The 14,234-nt window shown below is 38.3% G+C and overlaps 1 protein-coding gene across 2 annotated transcripts in view; it reads left to right on the top strand.

Annotated features, from left to right (window-relative positions):
• Positions 1 to 14,234, top strand: part of GAK (cyclin G associated kinase) — a 68,246-nt gene that overhangs the window by 38,089 nt on the left and 15,923 nt on the right. Inside the window, exons 18-22 of one of the 2 annotated variants that reach the window (XM_048291006.1) lie at positions 1,929 to 2,008; positions 2,360 to 2,553; positions 4,396 to 4,554; positions 5,328 to 5,792; positions 7,790 to 7,960. In XM_048291006.1, the coding sequence (XP_048146963.1) occupies positions 1,929 to 2,008; positions 2,360 to 2,553; positions 4,396 to 4,554; positions 5,328 to 5,792; positions 7,790 to 7,960 (1,069 nt within the window). Of the gene's footprint in view, positions 1 to 1,928; positions 2,009 to 2,359; positions 2,554 to 4,395; positions 4,555 to 5,324; positions 5,793 to 7,789; positions 7,961 to 14,234 lie in introns of both variants that reach the window. The other variant, XM_048291005.1, reaches the window with a different exon arrangement.

The raw sequence follows: 14,234 nt of genomic DNA, 5'->3' as shown, positions 1-14,234 counted from the left end.
AAAAATCCATGTGGTTTTATAACCTATTTCTAAAGTCAGGTTCAGTTTTTATAGCTAATTTTCTTACTTTTGTTCTACTAGGGAGAATGCATATTTTATTTTTTAATTCAACTATGGATGCAAATAAGATCACAAGAAACTTGTTAATGAAGCCTGTCTTCAAATTTTTTAAAAGAGAGGCATGTTCTTTTTTCTCCAGATGAGTAACCCAAATTAAACTTGGAAATCTGTGTAAAAGATAAGGAGGGGAAGTGCAAAGTTTAGAGCTTGGAGCTTTGTGGAAATTGATCCAGTTTTTCAACCAGTTTCTGTACATGTGGGACATACATATATATTCATACATAGTTACTGTTACTGAAATTGTTTTCCCTATGGTTTTTTTCTGCTTTTTGAGTAGGAAGGTGAGTATCAAATCTTGTCATGTTGCAGAGGTTCAACAAAACCTTCCAGAACACCTTAAAACTAAAAACTCAGTGAAATGATTCCTTAATGCACAAAAATAACTACTGTATGGATCAACATCATCAGGAAAAGGGCATAAAACTGATAAAATTTAGTGAAGGTTAGGTTATGCTCCTTGTACAACCTCACCTTTATTCATGATAGAGTTTCTTTGATGTGGTTTCTCTGGCATTTATTCACTAATAGAAAAGACTAGAATTTTCTCAGCTGTCAGCTATAGCACGATACATCAACAGTGTGTGTGATGATCTGAGTTTGGAGGTTTGATGGAACAATATTCAATGTGTCCTTAGTTTTATGTACTGTAAATTTCCCCCTGTAGTTCTCTGCAGGTCTCTTACAGAGATCAGCCACCACATTTCAGGATTTCTCTTGTGTTTAGAGCTGAGCATTGTGAATGTCTTCTGCTTGCTCACAGCTAATTTGAGAGAGGGTTTAGTTTATCTTCTAGGAAAGCGATGGTAGGGATGGAAGAATCAGAGAAGCTCTCTCCAGTGTATCCATGTCTCTTGGAGTAAGGAGCCCAGCACTGGACACAATTACAGATGGGGCTTCACTGGTGCTGAATAGAGGGGAATGATCAACCCCCCCTTAACCTGTGGCAGTGCTTTTTGTATTATTTGATTTCTGGCTATGATGTTCGGTAAACGCTCATTTACAAGGAAAGCTTTCATAATTCAAATTATTGTATCGTATTTTCTGGACTATTACTGTATTACTTCTTTGTAAGAACTGGCAAGACTATTTCACAGGTGTTGTAACTAAGGCCGGGAAACAAATGCAGGCTATGTTGATCAGTGAGCTGTAATTTGGATTTGTGCAAGACCAGGAGCTACATGAATCTTCTATAGTAGCCTTTTCTGGGCACTCACATTCCCATCAGGCATGGGAAAGTAGTTTTTCTCTCAACAGTTGAGTGATTAAAATGAGTCAGTTCAGAAAAGCCCTAAAATTCTGTCTGGAATGAATGGCTGACTTGAAGTTGCACTTGAAGAAAAAAACCCTTGCACGCCTTCTGAAGTGCTCTTTTAAATGTGCTACATTTAAAACTGTTTTCAGTCGATTCCTTTATATGTGACATAAGTATATTTCTTGGCTACTGTATTGCACAATGGATTTTTCTGAGCATGTGTTACTCAGAAATGGAACAAAGGTCATGCAATTTTAGCCTCCAGAACAGGATCTGGAAGTACATTAGACTTTGGTAGTGTGTTTTGAGGTTAGTGATGAGACGTATCTTACTGAGGGTCATTTGGTTTATTAGTGGTAGTAATAGATCTATGTTCTGTCTCAACTGCATTTAAATCTTTCAAGATAAAGTATACTGCTAATTAAATGGAAGTTTTTTGTAGCAAAGCAAATACTAAAATATTTTAATACAGTTAATACTTTGCATTATGTTAAAGGCAGAACATTGTACATACTGTTCGTGTTGGTTTATGCAGTTTCCTGTTTCTTTTCAACAGATGGCTTCAATGAAGATGTTTCAGATTCAGTTCCATACAGGTTTTGTGCCCCGAAATGCCACTACAGTGAAATTTGCCAAGTATGTTGACACCTTTTTGTAGGAGACTGGAAGAAATTTTCTTTGAAACTGCTTAACCTGCCAAACATCAACATATAGCAGGGAGAAGGAAATATAGTCAGTGTAGGAAGTAGATGACTTTGATTGCAGTAAGATTATTTTGTTTACTCACATTAAGGAAACTAAATGTTTTGTTAATGATACAAAAAAACCCTGTGTGCAAAAATACCACCTGTTTAAAATGGGAAAAGTAAACAAATACAGCATTTTTTATGTCTTATACTAAATGCTTTGAAGTTTTGTTTTGGACTGCAGTAGGTCTAATCCAGTTAGCCCTCAGTATCAAGAAACTTCTTGTCCGTGTCTTTACAGGTATGATCTGGATGCCTGTGACATACAAGAGAAATACCCTGATTTATTTCAAGTCAATCTGGAAGTAGAGGTGGAGCCCAGAGATAGGCCCAGCTGTGAACAGCCACCTTGGGATAACATGAATATAAAGGGACTAAATCCCAAGATCCTCTTCTCCACCCGAGAGGAACAACAAGAGATTTTATCCAAATTTGGTAATGAATCCCTTGAAAAACTAAAGAACGTGAAAAAATTTTCAATGTACTTAGTGTTTGAGGCTTTTGTTTAATTTTTGATATTCCATTAATTGAAAGAAATTTAAAAGGTGGTTTTTTTTGTAAATACCAGTTTAAAATATGCTTTGTATGGAGGAGCTTAAGTTATCCTCCAGTAGTGGATTATAATTATCCCTGTCTTACTTTCACTGTGCTTACTTGTGCTTGCTTTAAAGCTATGAATAGGCCATTTGCAGGGAGGGACTTTTAGCAAATGGAATTGTAAAAGTCGGTATTTGTAGACACAAATACTTGAAAGAGATTTATTTGGCTAAACTGGCATCAGTATCATTTCAGTTAAAATTATGTGAGCATGCCTCACAAATGGTTTTAGGTAAGAATGTTTTTATCAACATACTTATGCATAGCCATGTAATGTTATAATTAATTTCCCCAACTTTTCCTAATATGTTCTAGCAGAGTTTTTTTGTTAATGCTGCTTATTCAGTGCTTCATCTGTAGATGCCTGCATTAATTCCGGTTAATGCTATTCAGTATCTTTCTTCTTCTCCTGATATCAGTAATTAGCTTTTACATTTTCATTCAGGCTCTTAAGCCTTCTCTGTGTTTTGAGGATAAAGAGGCATTATGAAGATTACTATGGTGATTTTAGTGATACGTGAGATCTCACCCTATGTTAATGTGGTACATGTCAAGTACGTTTCTTTTCATATAAGGTGGTTGCTGCTGGCCTTTTTTTCTTTTATGCAGGATATATGTTGTTTGTATTATGATTTTGACCATTTTCTATTTAGCTTAATCCTATTGTGAACACAACTCTCAGCTCTCTAAAGCTAAGGTGTGTAGCTTTGCATCATTGTTACTCTTGTGTTCTTAAGTCACTTCCATTTTCTGATTGATACATGAAATGTAAGGATTTCAAATTACACTGAAAGTATTTCTTAAGATTGGTGGGAAGGGAATAGGACAAAAGCAAGTGCTGTGAAGTGATTTTATTAAACTTGCCATTAAAATTGAATTTACTCTTTCATTAGTCATGATCTTTCATGTATGGTTTGAGACATACTATTTATTCAGCATCTCTGAACTAAAACTGAGAATGTGGAGGAAGAGTGAAAAAGTGCTCTACTAGTTGCGTATTTCAATTTAGATAAATAGGTTTCTCCCAGCCATTCATCCATTTTTTTCAAACAGTAGATGAATATTGACTAATTTAGGAAGTCTTCTTAATTTGCCTTGAGAAAACTTTGGTTTTGAGAGCTAATACAACAGTAGGTAACTGCCCTGCTAGGTCTTACACAAGAGTCACTTAATATCTGATTTCAGTAAAATAAGAAATATAAGAAGCAGTTAATAGCAGCATACAATGTATTAACCCCTTTTGTGGTGTTTTTTAATAGCTCCATGTTCTTCACTAGCTTTGTATATTCTGAGTCTTTCTACAGCTGCATTTGCTTTTTTCTGTTTTTCTGTCTCTTATTTCAGATACTGTTCATAGCCCTTGCATGTTTTAGGGGATGGTTGGTACAAGTGAGGTGTTAATTACATTTTTCTACAAATATAAATAGAATGCTTGAGTGTTACACTATGATTCTGATTTAATGTCCTAGTTCAAAACAGGATCTTGCCAGTTTTTGCAGTTGAAACAAAGTTAATAATGCTAATTTCAGAGATGGTGGGGCAGGAATTTGCATTTGCAGAGCAATAGATTGGAGGTAATTGTCTTCCTACAGCAGTCAGCCTGAAAGATAAGTATCAGCTGCCATGTGGAGGATTGAGAAGTTTCTCTCTAAGTGTTCTGGCTTAAATTCTGTTTTATAGGGAAACCAGAGTTGCCTAGACAGCCAGGTTCCACTGCACAATATGAAGCAGAGGCATCCCAGCTGGAGCAGTCTTCAGAAAGTGCACCTACTGATACAGAATCCCCACACAGCGGTAGTACTGATGCCAATAACTTCTTTCACTCTCTGGACTGGAAAGGTAGGTTTTCCTCTGAAGTAACTGTGTGGCTTATGTTTGTCTTGTATGCTTTCCAGTGAATGCTTAAGCCTTCTTAGGCAGCAAGAGTCTCTAATTCACTAACCATGAGGAAAAGCTATTTAAAGAGTGAGCCCTGCAGAATAACAAGCGGTTGTTCTGCTTCATTTGGATAAACACCAAGTAAGGGGGTTTGGTGTTGAGTTTAACTTAAATGCTGAGCTAAATTTTTCTTTTTCTGTAGAAATCTTAACCTTTAAGGTCTGCAAGGAAGCTTTTTACTCCCACAGCCCCACGCTGGCTGAGGAACAGAGGAAACAAAGTAGACTAGCCAGTAGGGTCCAGATCAGTAAAGAGGACTAAGAAAATGTAATTTTATAGCACATGTGTGACTCCCTTTTCTGGGCGCTCCTTTGTTGGCAAAAATGACAGCAGCTGATTATGCTTTTATTGAGTGGAGAAGCAATTACTGAGAAATCTTATAAGCTCTGAGTGGCACAGAGATCTGAGGTGAATGTCCAAGTCAGTCTAATTTTGAAAAAATTTGTAATGCCTACTATTGTGGAGTGGCAAGTAGGGTAGTCAGCTGCTGCTTCGCCTGCCCTGTACAAACAGGTGGCAGGCAACACTTAGTTCCTTTTTCATCAATTCTTATGTGAGTTTTGGTTAGTTAGGAATTAATTTCGTATGATGTCACCATGAAAGTCTCTCTTACCCTAGTCAGAAGAATAACCCTGGTCATTTAAAGATGTTATTCTTTTTTTCTATTCAAGAAGGAAAAACTCCAGAAAGTGGAATAGAAGACAGTTCATCTAAAAATGATCCTGTTCAGCTATCTGATGACAGAGAAGAGAGTGATCCTTCAGATGAGGAGTTCCCTACATTTCCAGATGAAGGAAATGCAGTAATTGTTGATGAAAAAGACTCTACTCCAGAAGGAGAGTTGCTTTTTGAAACTAGTTTTGAAGCTCCATCTGCACCGTTACAAAAATCTCTCCCTGAAGAGAATGTAGACTTGCTGGGACTAGACTCTGATATTTCAGCAGAACAGAAACAACCTGTCTCAGAAATTAACTCTTCATCAAGTAATGCTGACTTGTTGAACAATCTGTTTGTGAGTAGTGTGTCACAGGTTTCAGAGCCCACTGGAGATCTTCTTGGACAAGGAACAGATTTCTTTTTCAGCAGTCAGTGTCCAGCTGCTACTCAGGGTACGTCTTCAGCAGCAGCCATGTCTTCAGGTATGTGAGTTTTAACATCAGTACTTGTCGCCTGGGCAACACATGAATTGCTGCTTGCACTGTGCTTAGAAAATAAGTACCATGTTTCAACAGTACTGTGAAGACGTGTCAGTCTATAGCAAGACTGTGAATAGAATAGATATTATTTCTGCATGAAGGAGAGAAATTCCTGTACATTATCCAGGCATTCTATTATGTTGCCAGTATCCTATTAACTTTAAATTCCGTAAACAGAAAAGTAAAAAATTTTGAATTTAAAGGAAATTCAGTATCTTAAAGAATTCTTAGCTTTCCCATATGAATGTTATGTGCTAGATCCTTTTCTAAATCTAGAACTTTCCTTGCTAAGGCATAGAATTGTCATAACTTACTGCTTTTTTGAACTTTACATAAAGCGATGGCATTAGATGCACAGAGCTGTCTGCTTAGGTCAAATGTGTGCGTGGGATTTTTAAGTGTTAATCACATAAGACTGCTGAGCAACTGGAAATCCTGTAGATTATTGTCCAAAACAGTAGGATAATGATACTGCTAAAAGATGTTTTCTTGCTGATTTTACTGATGTTGTTGGCAGGTCAGTATCCTTAAAGAGCATGCTAGGTAGTGCTGTCTATTTGGTATTTAAACAAGATGTTTTCGTTCAGAGATTCTGTTCCTCTTACCAGTGAATATTTAGCTCTTTGTCACTTTACTGAACTTTTGGTAATAACAATTCTCTGCCTGAAGTTAATATTAAGATTTCTGGGAATATTGGTTGGTAATCTGGGAAACCATTACAAGGCTTTGTTTGTTTGCACAAAGATAATTCATAGGGACTAAAAGCTTTCATCTATAGACAACTAAAAGTATTTTTTACAGAGTATTTAGATGATTTAAAATATTTACTTATTTTGAGGAATTCACTGTTGAACTTAGTTACTGTGGTCAGGGAGAAATTATTTTAATTTACCATTTTTACATAGGTAGTAATAAAGGTTCCCTTTTATAGAATTCTTTATCTTTCTTTACTCATATCCACTGCATGAAGCACCTGAGCAGTAGTCATGTATGTATCCCATTCTTGTAGTCATTGTCATTCAGTGTATTTCATTGAATTGTATTGAGAGGTAAGTGCAAAAGTGAGAATATTTGGCCACTGTTACACGTTGTCTTGCACAACAAACTTGTACTTGAGCTTTTGTTTATGTGCGATGTTATAGTAAGTTTGCTTGAAATGTTGTTGAGTCCTGCACAACGTGGTTATTACCTGAGGACGTGCTGGGGTATTATAGCAGGATTATTCCTTCTCTTCAGCTTCTGAGTGAGTCTGGCAGGACTCCCTGGGCTCTTGAGGGTTCTTGACCCTAGAGGGCAGCAGAAACAGGAAGCTCTAAAGCCGTGATTCCAGCTGACTGTCACATGTTACTCCATGCTGACTATAAATACTCTTCCAGTTAGTTTTTTTCTTCATTGGAATCACTAGAGACCTGCTGCAGTCTTACTTCTATTGGTTTTCATTCTTGGGTTGACGTGCTTTCTGCCCCAGAATCATCGATGCCTTCAAGTCTAAATGGTAGTATGAATGTTTCACTTCATATTCTTTCTAATAGTATAATAGTCCATTTTCTTAAAATCTGTTGCAAATTTGGTGTTATAGAGTATTTAACAAATGTAATTCTTCTTTGTGTATGTAGGTGATCACTCAAACTTAAGGTGTGTCTTAAATGGATGAAATTAACAATGCTGATGAATTGTATGCAGTCTTGCTGCTTGTATTTGAAGACATAGCTATTAATATTATGTATGGCTGAGATCCTTTTTGTACCAATGTGAAAGTTCATTTGTCTAGAGGAAGGAATAGGTGATTACTCTTCGCCACAAAAAGTTGTCAGAAGGCTGCTGCAGTTACTAGCATGAACTTTACTTTTTGTCTGTGCCCTCAGAGGAGTAAGGCTTTTCCAGCTTCATTTATTCTGCAATTTGTCATAAGATAATTTTGTTTTCTGCTTCTTTTTTAGCCGACCCATTTGACCCATTCACAATGTCATCAAGTTCAGAGAATCAAGCCCTGTCTGGTCCAGACCTCTTTGGGGACTTTCTTAATCCAACCTCAACATCTACAGCTAATGCAGTTCCTTCCACACAAAGTTCACTTCCACCTTCTTCCAGCTCAGATTTCTTAAATTTAGGTAAGTGTGCTTCTGTTGTTCTGTTTCTCAACAGTTTCCTCTCCTCTGTGCATTTATCTTTCAGCTTAGTGGATTAGTGTCTTAATAGATCCACTTGTGATTGCTGTTTTAATTAGCTTTGTATTCTGGAAGTGCAGATGCAAATGCACCAAGAAGCAAGTGTTTCCTGTATAATGTTATGCTATTATTTATGATGTGACAGAATTTCTAGTATTGCTAACCATATGTTAGGAGATGGAGTCTCCTCTCAATGATCTAAGAACTGAGGGTACACAAACATCTGGAAACTTACTTTATAGGTGATAGTATGCTATGTTGACTGTTCAGATTTTAAAGATTTTATGGAAACGTAGGAAGAGAAGTGAGCAAGTCAAGTTATAATATAGCCAGTTGACAAAGTGCAGGCTGGGGCTAGCTAGCGCCTTCCTGACCTGAATGCATTCTGGTAATATACTCACAAAGTACATTATGTAATACTCTAATCTTATTTGTTTCATTTCTCTGATATATTCTTGGCAAAGCCTTTCCCTCATGCATTTATTTTAAAATCTATTAATCTTTAAACAAAAATGTTTGTGATATGTTCAGTCTTCCCATCATTCTTTAAAGAGAAACAGACATTTGCAAAAATGGTGGAGTGGTAGAGCCACTAGTGTTAGAGCTTTTTAAAATCTGACTTTGAAAGAAAGGTATGAGTTCTCTCCATAGGAATATGAGCTGTGATCAGTCTGTAAGAGCTCTTCTCTGCAGCTCTCTCATTCCTCTCTTTCTGCATAGGCCCTTCCCATGGGATACAATCTTTTAAGAACATGGGTCTCTGTAGGGTACAGTCCCTTAGGAAGAGATTGATATAGGGGTGTGGTTCTCCCAGGGACTGCAGCTTTTGCCAGGAACCTGCTGCTGCATGGGCTGCTCTCCCTGGGCTGTGGCTTCATCCAGGACATATCCACCTGTGTAGCGTCCTCCACAGGCTACAGTGTGAATATTTGTTCCCCTGTGGTTCCCGTGTGTTGCAGGGCAATCCCTGCTCTTGGCATCTGGAGCACCTCCTTCCATTCCTTCTCTACCAACCTTAATGTCTGCAGGCCTGTTTCTCGCACATCTCTCCCTTCTCTTACAGCTGCTGTGCAGTATTTTTTGCTTTTTCTAGCATGTTTTCTCAAAGACATCTAGTCTGGGAGGCTCAGCTGTGGCTTGTGGTGAATCTGTTGGAGCTGGCTCTTTCCAACAGAGAAGCCCAGGCCTCTTCTCCCACAGACACCTACTTACAATGTGCAGGTAGCTAGGAATGGTGGTATCACACACCTTATCCTGAATCTAGAATGATTTCTTCCCAGGGCTTATTGCATGCAGCTTTGACTTGCCCCTCCTTGTTTAGCAGTTGCTCTAGTTGACCCTGCCTCTGAGTGACGCAGTCTGAGTATTAGCTACAGATAAACTGGACAGAAAAAAATGCATTATTTGTCTGACTGACAGAAGGGCTTCTTCTTTGAAATAAAAGGCTACCCAGCTGACTGCTCTCTCTACCATATTATTAATCATTATATTCCAGCTGTGCTTGATTCTGCTGAGAAGATTCCACTTGCTGCCTCCTTTGCAATGTTTTTGTTCTGTCCTGTAGATAGTAACAGCCATATGTTTCAGTTGTATAGTTGCCAGTTTTATGCCACTATTGCTGTCCCTGGGTGAGGTTACCAAACATAAATGTTTTGCTCAATAGAAGATTTTATCAATACTGATCTGTGGAGCATTATCTCCAGCAGACTCTGCACCTGGGATGGGGCAACTCTGGATGCAGACAGACTGGGGAATGAGATGCTGGAGAGGAGCACCATGGAAGGGGACCTGGGAGTCCTGGTCGATGGCAAGCTGAATGAGTCAGCAGTGCCCTGGCAGCCAGGAGAGCCAACCATGTCCTGGGGGTATCAGGCACAGCATCGACAGCTGGGCAAGGGAGGGGATTGTCCTGCTCTGCTCTGCACTGGGGAAGCCTCACCTTGAGTGCTGAGGGCAGTTTTGGGTGCCACAATATAAAAAAGACATTAAGCTGTTAGAGAGTGTCCAAAGGAGGGCCATGAGGATGGTGAAGGTTCTTGAGCGGAAGCTGTATGAGGAGCAGCTGAGGTCACTTGGTCTGTTGAGCTTGGAGGAGACTGAGGGGAGACCTCATTGCAGTTAAAACTTCCTTGTGAGGGGAAGAGGAGAAGCAGACACTGATCTGATCTCTGTGGTGACCAGTGACAGGACCCAAGGGAATGGCTTGAAGTTGTGTCAGAGGAGGTTTAGGTCGGATATCAGGAAAAGGTTTTTCTCCCAGAGGCTGGTTGGGCATTGGAACAGTGGGAAGTGGTCACAGCACCAGCCTGACAAGGTGCTGTAGAAGCTGTAGAAGTGTTTGGAAAACACTGTTAGGCACATGGTATGATTCTTGGGGCTGCCCTGTGCAGAGCTGGGAGCTGGACTTCATGGTCCTTGTGGTTCCCTTGCAGCTCAACATATTTTATGGTCTCAGCCAAAATTTAACTCACTTGAGTGGCAGGACCTCTGGAGATACTCTAGTTGATGTGCTTAAAGCCAGGGTCAAGTAAAGTAGGCTATTCAGGACCATGTCCTTGCTGATTTTTAGTATTTCCAGGGCTGTAGACTCTGCAGCTGGGCAACCTATGCCAGTGTTGGAGAGATCTTAGAGTAAAGAAAGTGTTTTTTAATGGAGTTCCTTGTGGTTCAGTTTGTGCCCATTGCCTCTTGTCCTTCCACTGGGCAACACAGATAAGAGTCTGTCTCAGTCTTTTTTTGTTTATTCACATTAAGTATTTTTACACATTTATAAGAGCGTTCCCAGTTCTTTTCTCCAAGTTTAATAGTACCAGAACCCCCATATCAGAGAGGAGACAAAAAACCCTTTTATGTATTAAAGTGGGGAAAAAAATTACAGATTTCTGTTCACTAGATGTTTATCTGCAGTCTTAAGGAGAACAGCATCAATATTCAGCTGTTAATAATATTTGAGCAAGTACAGAAAAAAAAGGAATATTTTTACATCTAACTTCAATGCTTATTGTTTTGTGGTTACTCCTTCTGATTTTACTTGATAGCTTGCGCCCCATTAAGTGCGTTAGGATACCTGCTATTTTAATGTAATTTATGGGGCTTTCTGTCAACATAGGAAAAGATACTTAAAATGTACCCATTTTCTCTTCAGCCTGCTGTTTTACACTGTTTTCCCAATATTTCTCTATTGCTATGCAGTCTTTAAAAACCATATGGAAGTGGAGAAACTGGGGTAACATTTCATGCTTTTTTATATTTATCTTTCAAATGAGAGCTTTTATCTGTGTTTAGCTGAAATGATGTATGTATTTGAGTCTTTAGCATTCTATCCGGTTGCAGTTACCAATTTAATCAAGTAAGTTAGGAATATTAAAAGTTATATTGCTTTTAATGTGAATTTGTGAGTCCTGAAAGGACAGGATCACTAGTAACTGGAGAAGAAAGGAGAAATAAGAACATGTTCTCAAATGACGTATTTGGAAGAGTTGTGTTAAGTGAGCAGAAGACAGTGCAAACATGAGGTCATTAAAGGGAGAAAAAAAGTTAGTAGTAATGGCAGTGACCATTGAAAATAAGCTGCAGTAATGAGATTTGATCAATCTGTTAGAGCAGTTTTATAAGTGTCTAGAATCGAATTTTAGTGGTGGGTACGCTTTGTTAGTAAATGATTACTAAACGGCTATAGATACCAGGAGAAAAGCTGTTTCAGTGAACACAAGTTCAAGACACAGAATTTTAACCTTGTATTTCTCAAACGTTGGCTTAAAATTTAAAATCACAGGGGTTTTAAAATGAAAGATAGTTCTTTGTGCTAGTTCGGCCAAATTTAGAAATACATCCTCTGAGAGATGGCACAACCCCACCAGGTTCAGGAAAAAATAAATTTTCCTCGAAGGAAAGTGAAAGAGATAAAAACTATTTATTTAACAAACACATGGGAAAGGAAAATAATGCTAAATAATAAAATCTTTCGCTGTGGGGGAAAAACCTGGGAAAGTGTTCGAGTCCTCCCTTTGGTCTCCTTGGAGCTGGGGCTTGGCCCAGGGCCAGGCCCTCTGTGCTCAGTGGAAAGCCCTCCCAATGTGTTCTGATATTGAAGCAGTCCAGCAGAAAAGAGAGAAAATCTGAAATTCCAGAGAAGGAAAAAAAAGTTCAACTCTCAGTCTCTCTCCGGAGAAAAAAGTTGAAAAAGTGGCCAAAAGCTGACTGGAGAGCCGCAAGCCGGGTGCTTCCTCGTTCTCCTGCTGCAGCTGGGGAAAAAAGTCGCTATCTCTGTGTGACTTTGAACAAGCTGCAAACTGCTTTGAAAAAGTTTTGCTCAGTTTTTCCTTCCCCCTCTCAGGCTCAGTTTAAAGGCATTAAAAGGCACAAAAATTAATTCCTGGGCGTAGGGCAGCGATATGGGATACACATCATAAAGTCACCCCAAGACATTCTTATACAATATCTGGTCTCTTAAGGCATTCTGTCCTGTAATAGGAAAATGTTGTGCTGTTGCTGCTAAACAGCTGTGCATTTACAAGGTAACTTAATTTTCTTTTGGATTTTTCAAGATCATCTTTAATGCAGGTTGAGTCAGGAATGTATTTCCCTCGAAGACAGCACAAGATCTAGGAGGTGATCAAAAGAAACCAGAGTGATCAGTGTAGTTTTTTCTTGAGCAGAAGTTAGTTTCTGTGAACTTGTGTTCTCAAACAGGCTTTAGACAAGGCTAAAAAAACTTGCATCATACTAAACCAGCCTCTTGGTTCACAGAAAATCCTGTTGTCGTCTGTGATTAAAGGATTTCCTGTAGACATGACAAGTTAAATAAAGAAATAATAATATTTTATATTATTAATATAAATATATATTTATATATATTATAGAAAGAATATAATAAATAAAGAAAATAAAGATAAATAAAGAAATAAAGAAAACCTTATGTGAAGTTGTGTGTAGGATATAGTAAAATGCAGATCTCTTACTTTGGGAAGCTGGAAAGTGTGATCTGATTACCACCAACTTATTCTTGCATCTTAGCTTAGTTTGAGCAGTGTTAGTAATGAACACAGTTCTTTGCCCTGACCTCCAGTGGTTCATTGCTGTATGGCTAAGGAGTATCAATATGCATATTAAAAACTTGGAACAACCAGGTTTGGGTCTGCATGCCCATGATCTTAGTTGCTTCCATTTTTGGAATACTGAGCTATAGTTCATGTTTTACCATTTCTTCAGATATGCTGCTCCTTTATCTTAATGTGTCTGTATGAACTCCAGTGTGCCAGTTATAAAAATAGGGAATCATTATGTGGTCTCATCATACCTTTTCAGAATATGTAGAAGTCAGAGAATCATGTTAATAACACTTTTTCTTGATGTTAAAATCTGACATATAATAGTGCCCAGGTTTTAGAACTAAACAGAAGATAGCATAAGAATAAAAAGTTTCCAGAGGAATGGGTTATCTGTTCAGTATATTGTACATTGCATGTTTCAGCTTTTTCTGGTAAGCGTAGTGGATGTATATGTGTTTTTACTATTAATAGTGAATTTACTGCTGTGCGTAGCAGTAGGCTACTTCCTGCTTAGTTCAGGGTGGGGGAGGTGATGAACTTGACTGCTCTTAAGCCAACTGTTATAAAACAGCTCAATTTCCACAGTATGTTCCCGATCTTTCAAATGCACTCAGCTGTAATTTAATTTATTCTTACTTCTCTCCACTTGTATTCATAATAGTTAATTTTATGTGTTGTTGTTAATTTTCTTATGCCCCTGTAAGAAGACTTTCAATAGCAGAGATTGTAGAACAAAGTAATTTCTAGTCTAAAAATCAATATTAGTATTAATTCAAGGCCTGCTAAACTTTTGGGAGTGGTATATGATACAGCAGACTTCTGAGCTGGTGAATAGGTCCTGGTTTATAGCCTGACACTGCTGTTTAGCAGATAGCTGGGGTCCTGAGTATTGAGGCAAATACGTACTGTTTCTCTCGTGGTTTCAGAGGCAGGGAGATGAAGCTTGGGTGTGGAGAACGGGCTGGAAATGGTGGGTACTTCTTGCATTTTATTGTGATGTTTTCCTTCCCATGCAGCAGAGAATACTGCTGAAATACAGGCTTTCTGCAGATATTTGTGCAGTATTTGATGTGCTTCCTTTGCAGCTGTAAGATCTAATTATAAATAGTATTACTAGATTGAGGTACTGGAGGGGTATTTAATTTGCTTCTAATTATTTCCTTGAT

This window comes from Corvus hawaiiensis, chromosome Z (genome assembly GCF_020740725.1).
Source record: "Corvus hawaiiensis isolate bCorHaw1 chromosome Z, bCorHaw1.pri.cur, whole genome shotgun sequence".
Classification (NCBI taxonomy): Eukaryota; Metazoa; Chordata; class Aves; order Passeriformes; family Corvidae; genus Corvus; species Corvus hawaiiensis.
Note: the sequence above shows the minus strand (reverse complement) of the source record. Positions and strands in the feature narration are given on the sequence as shown.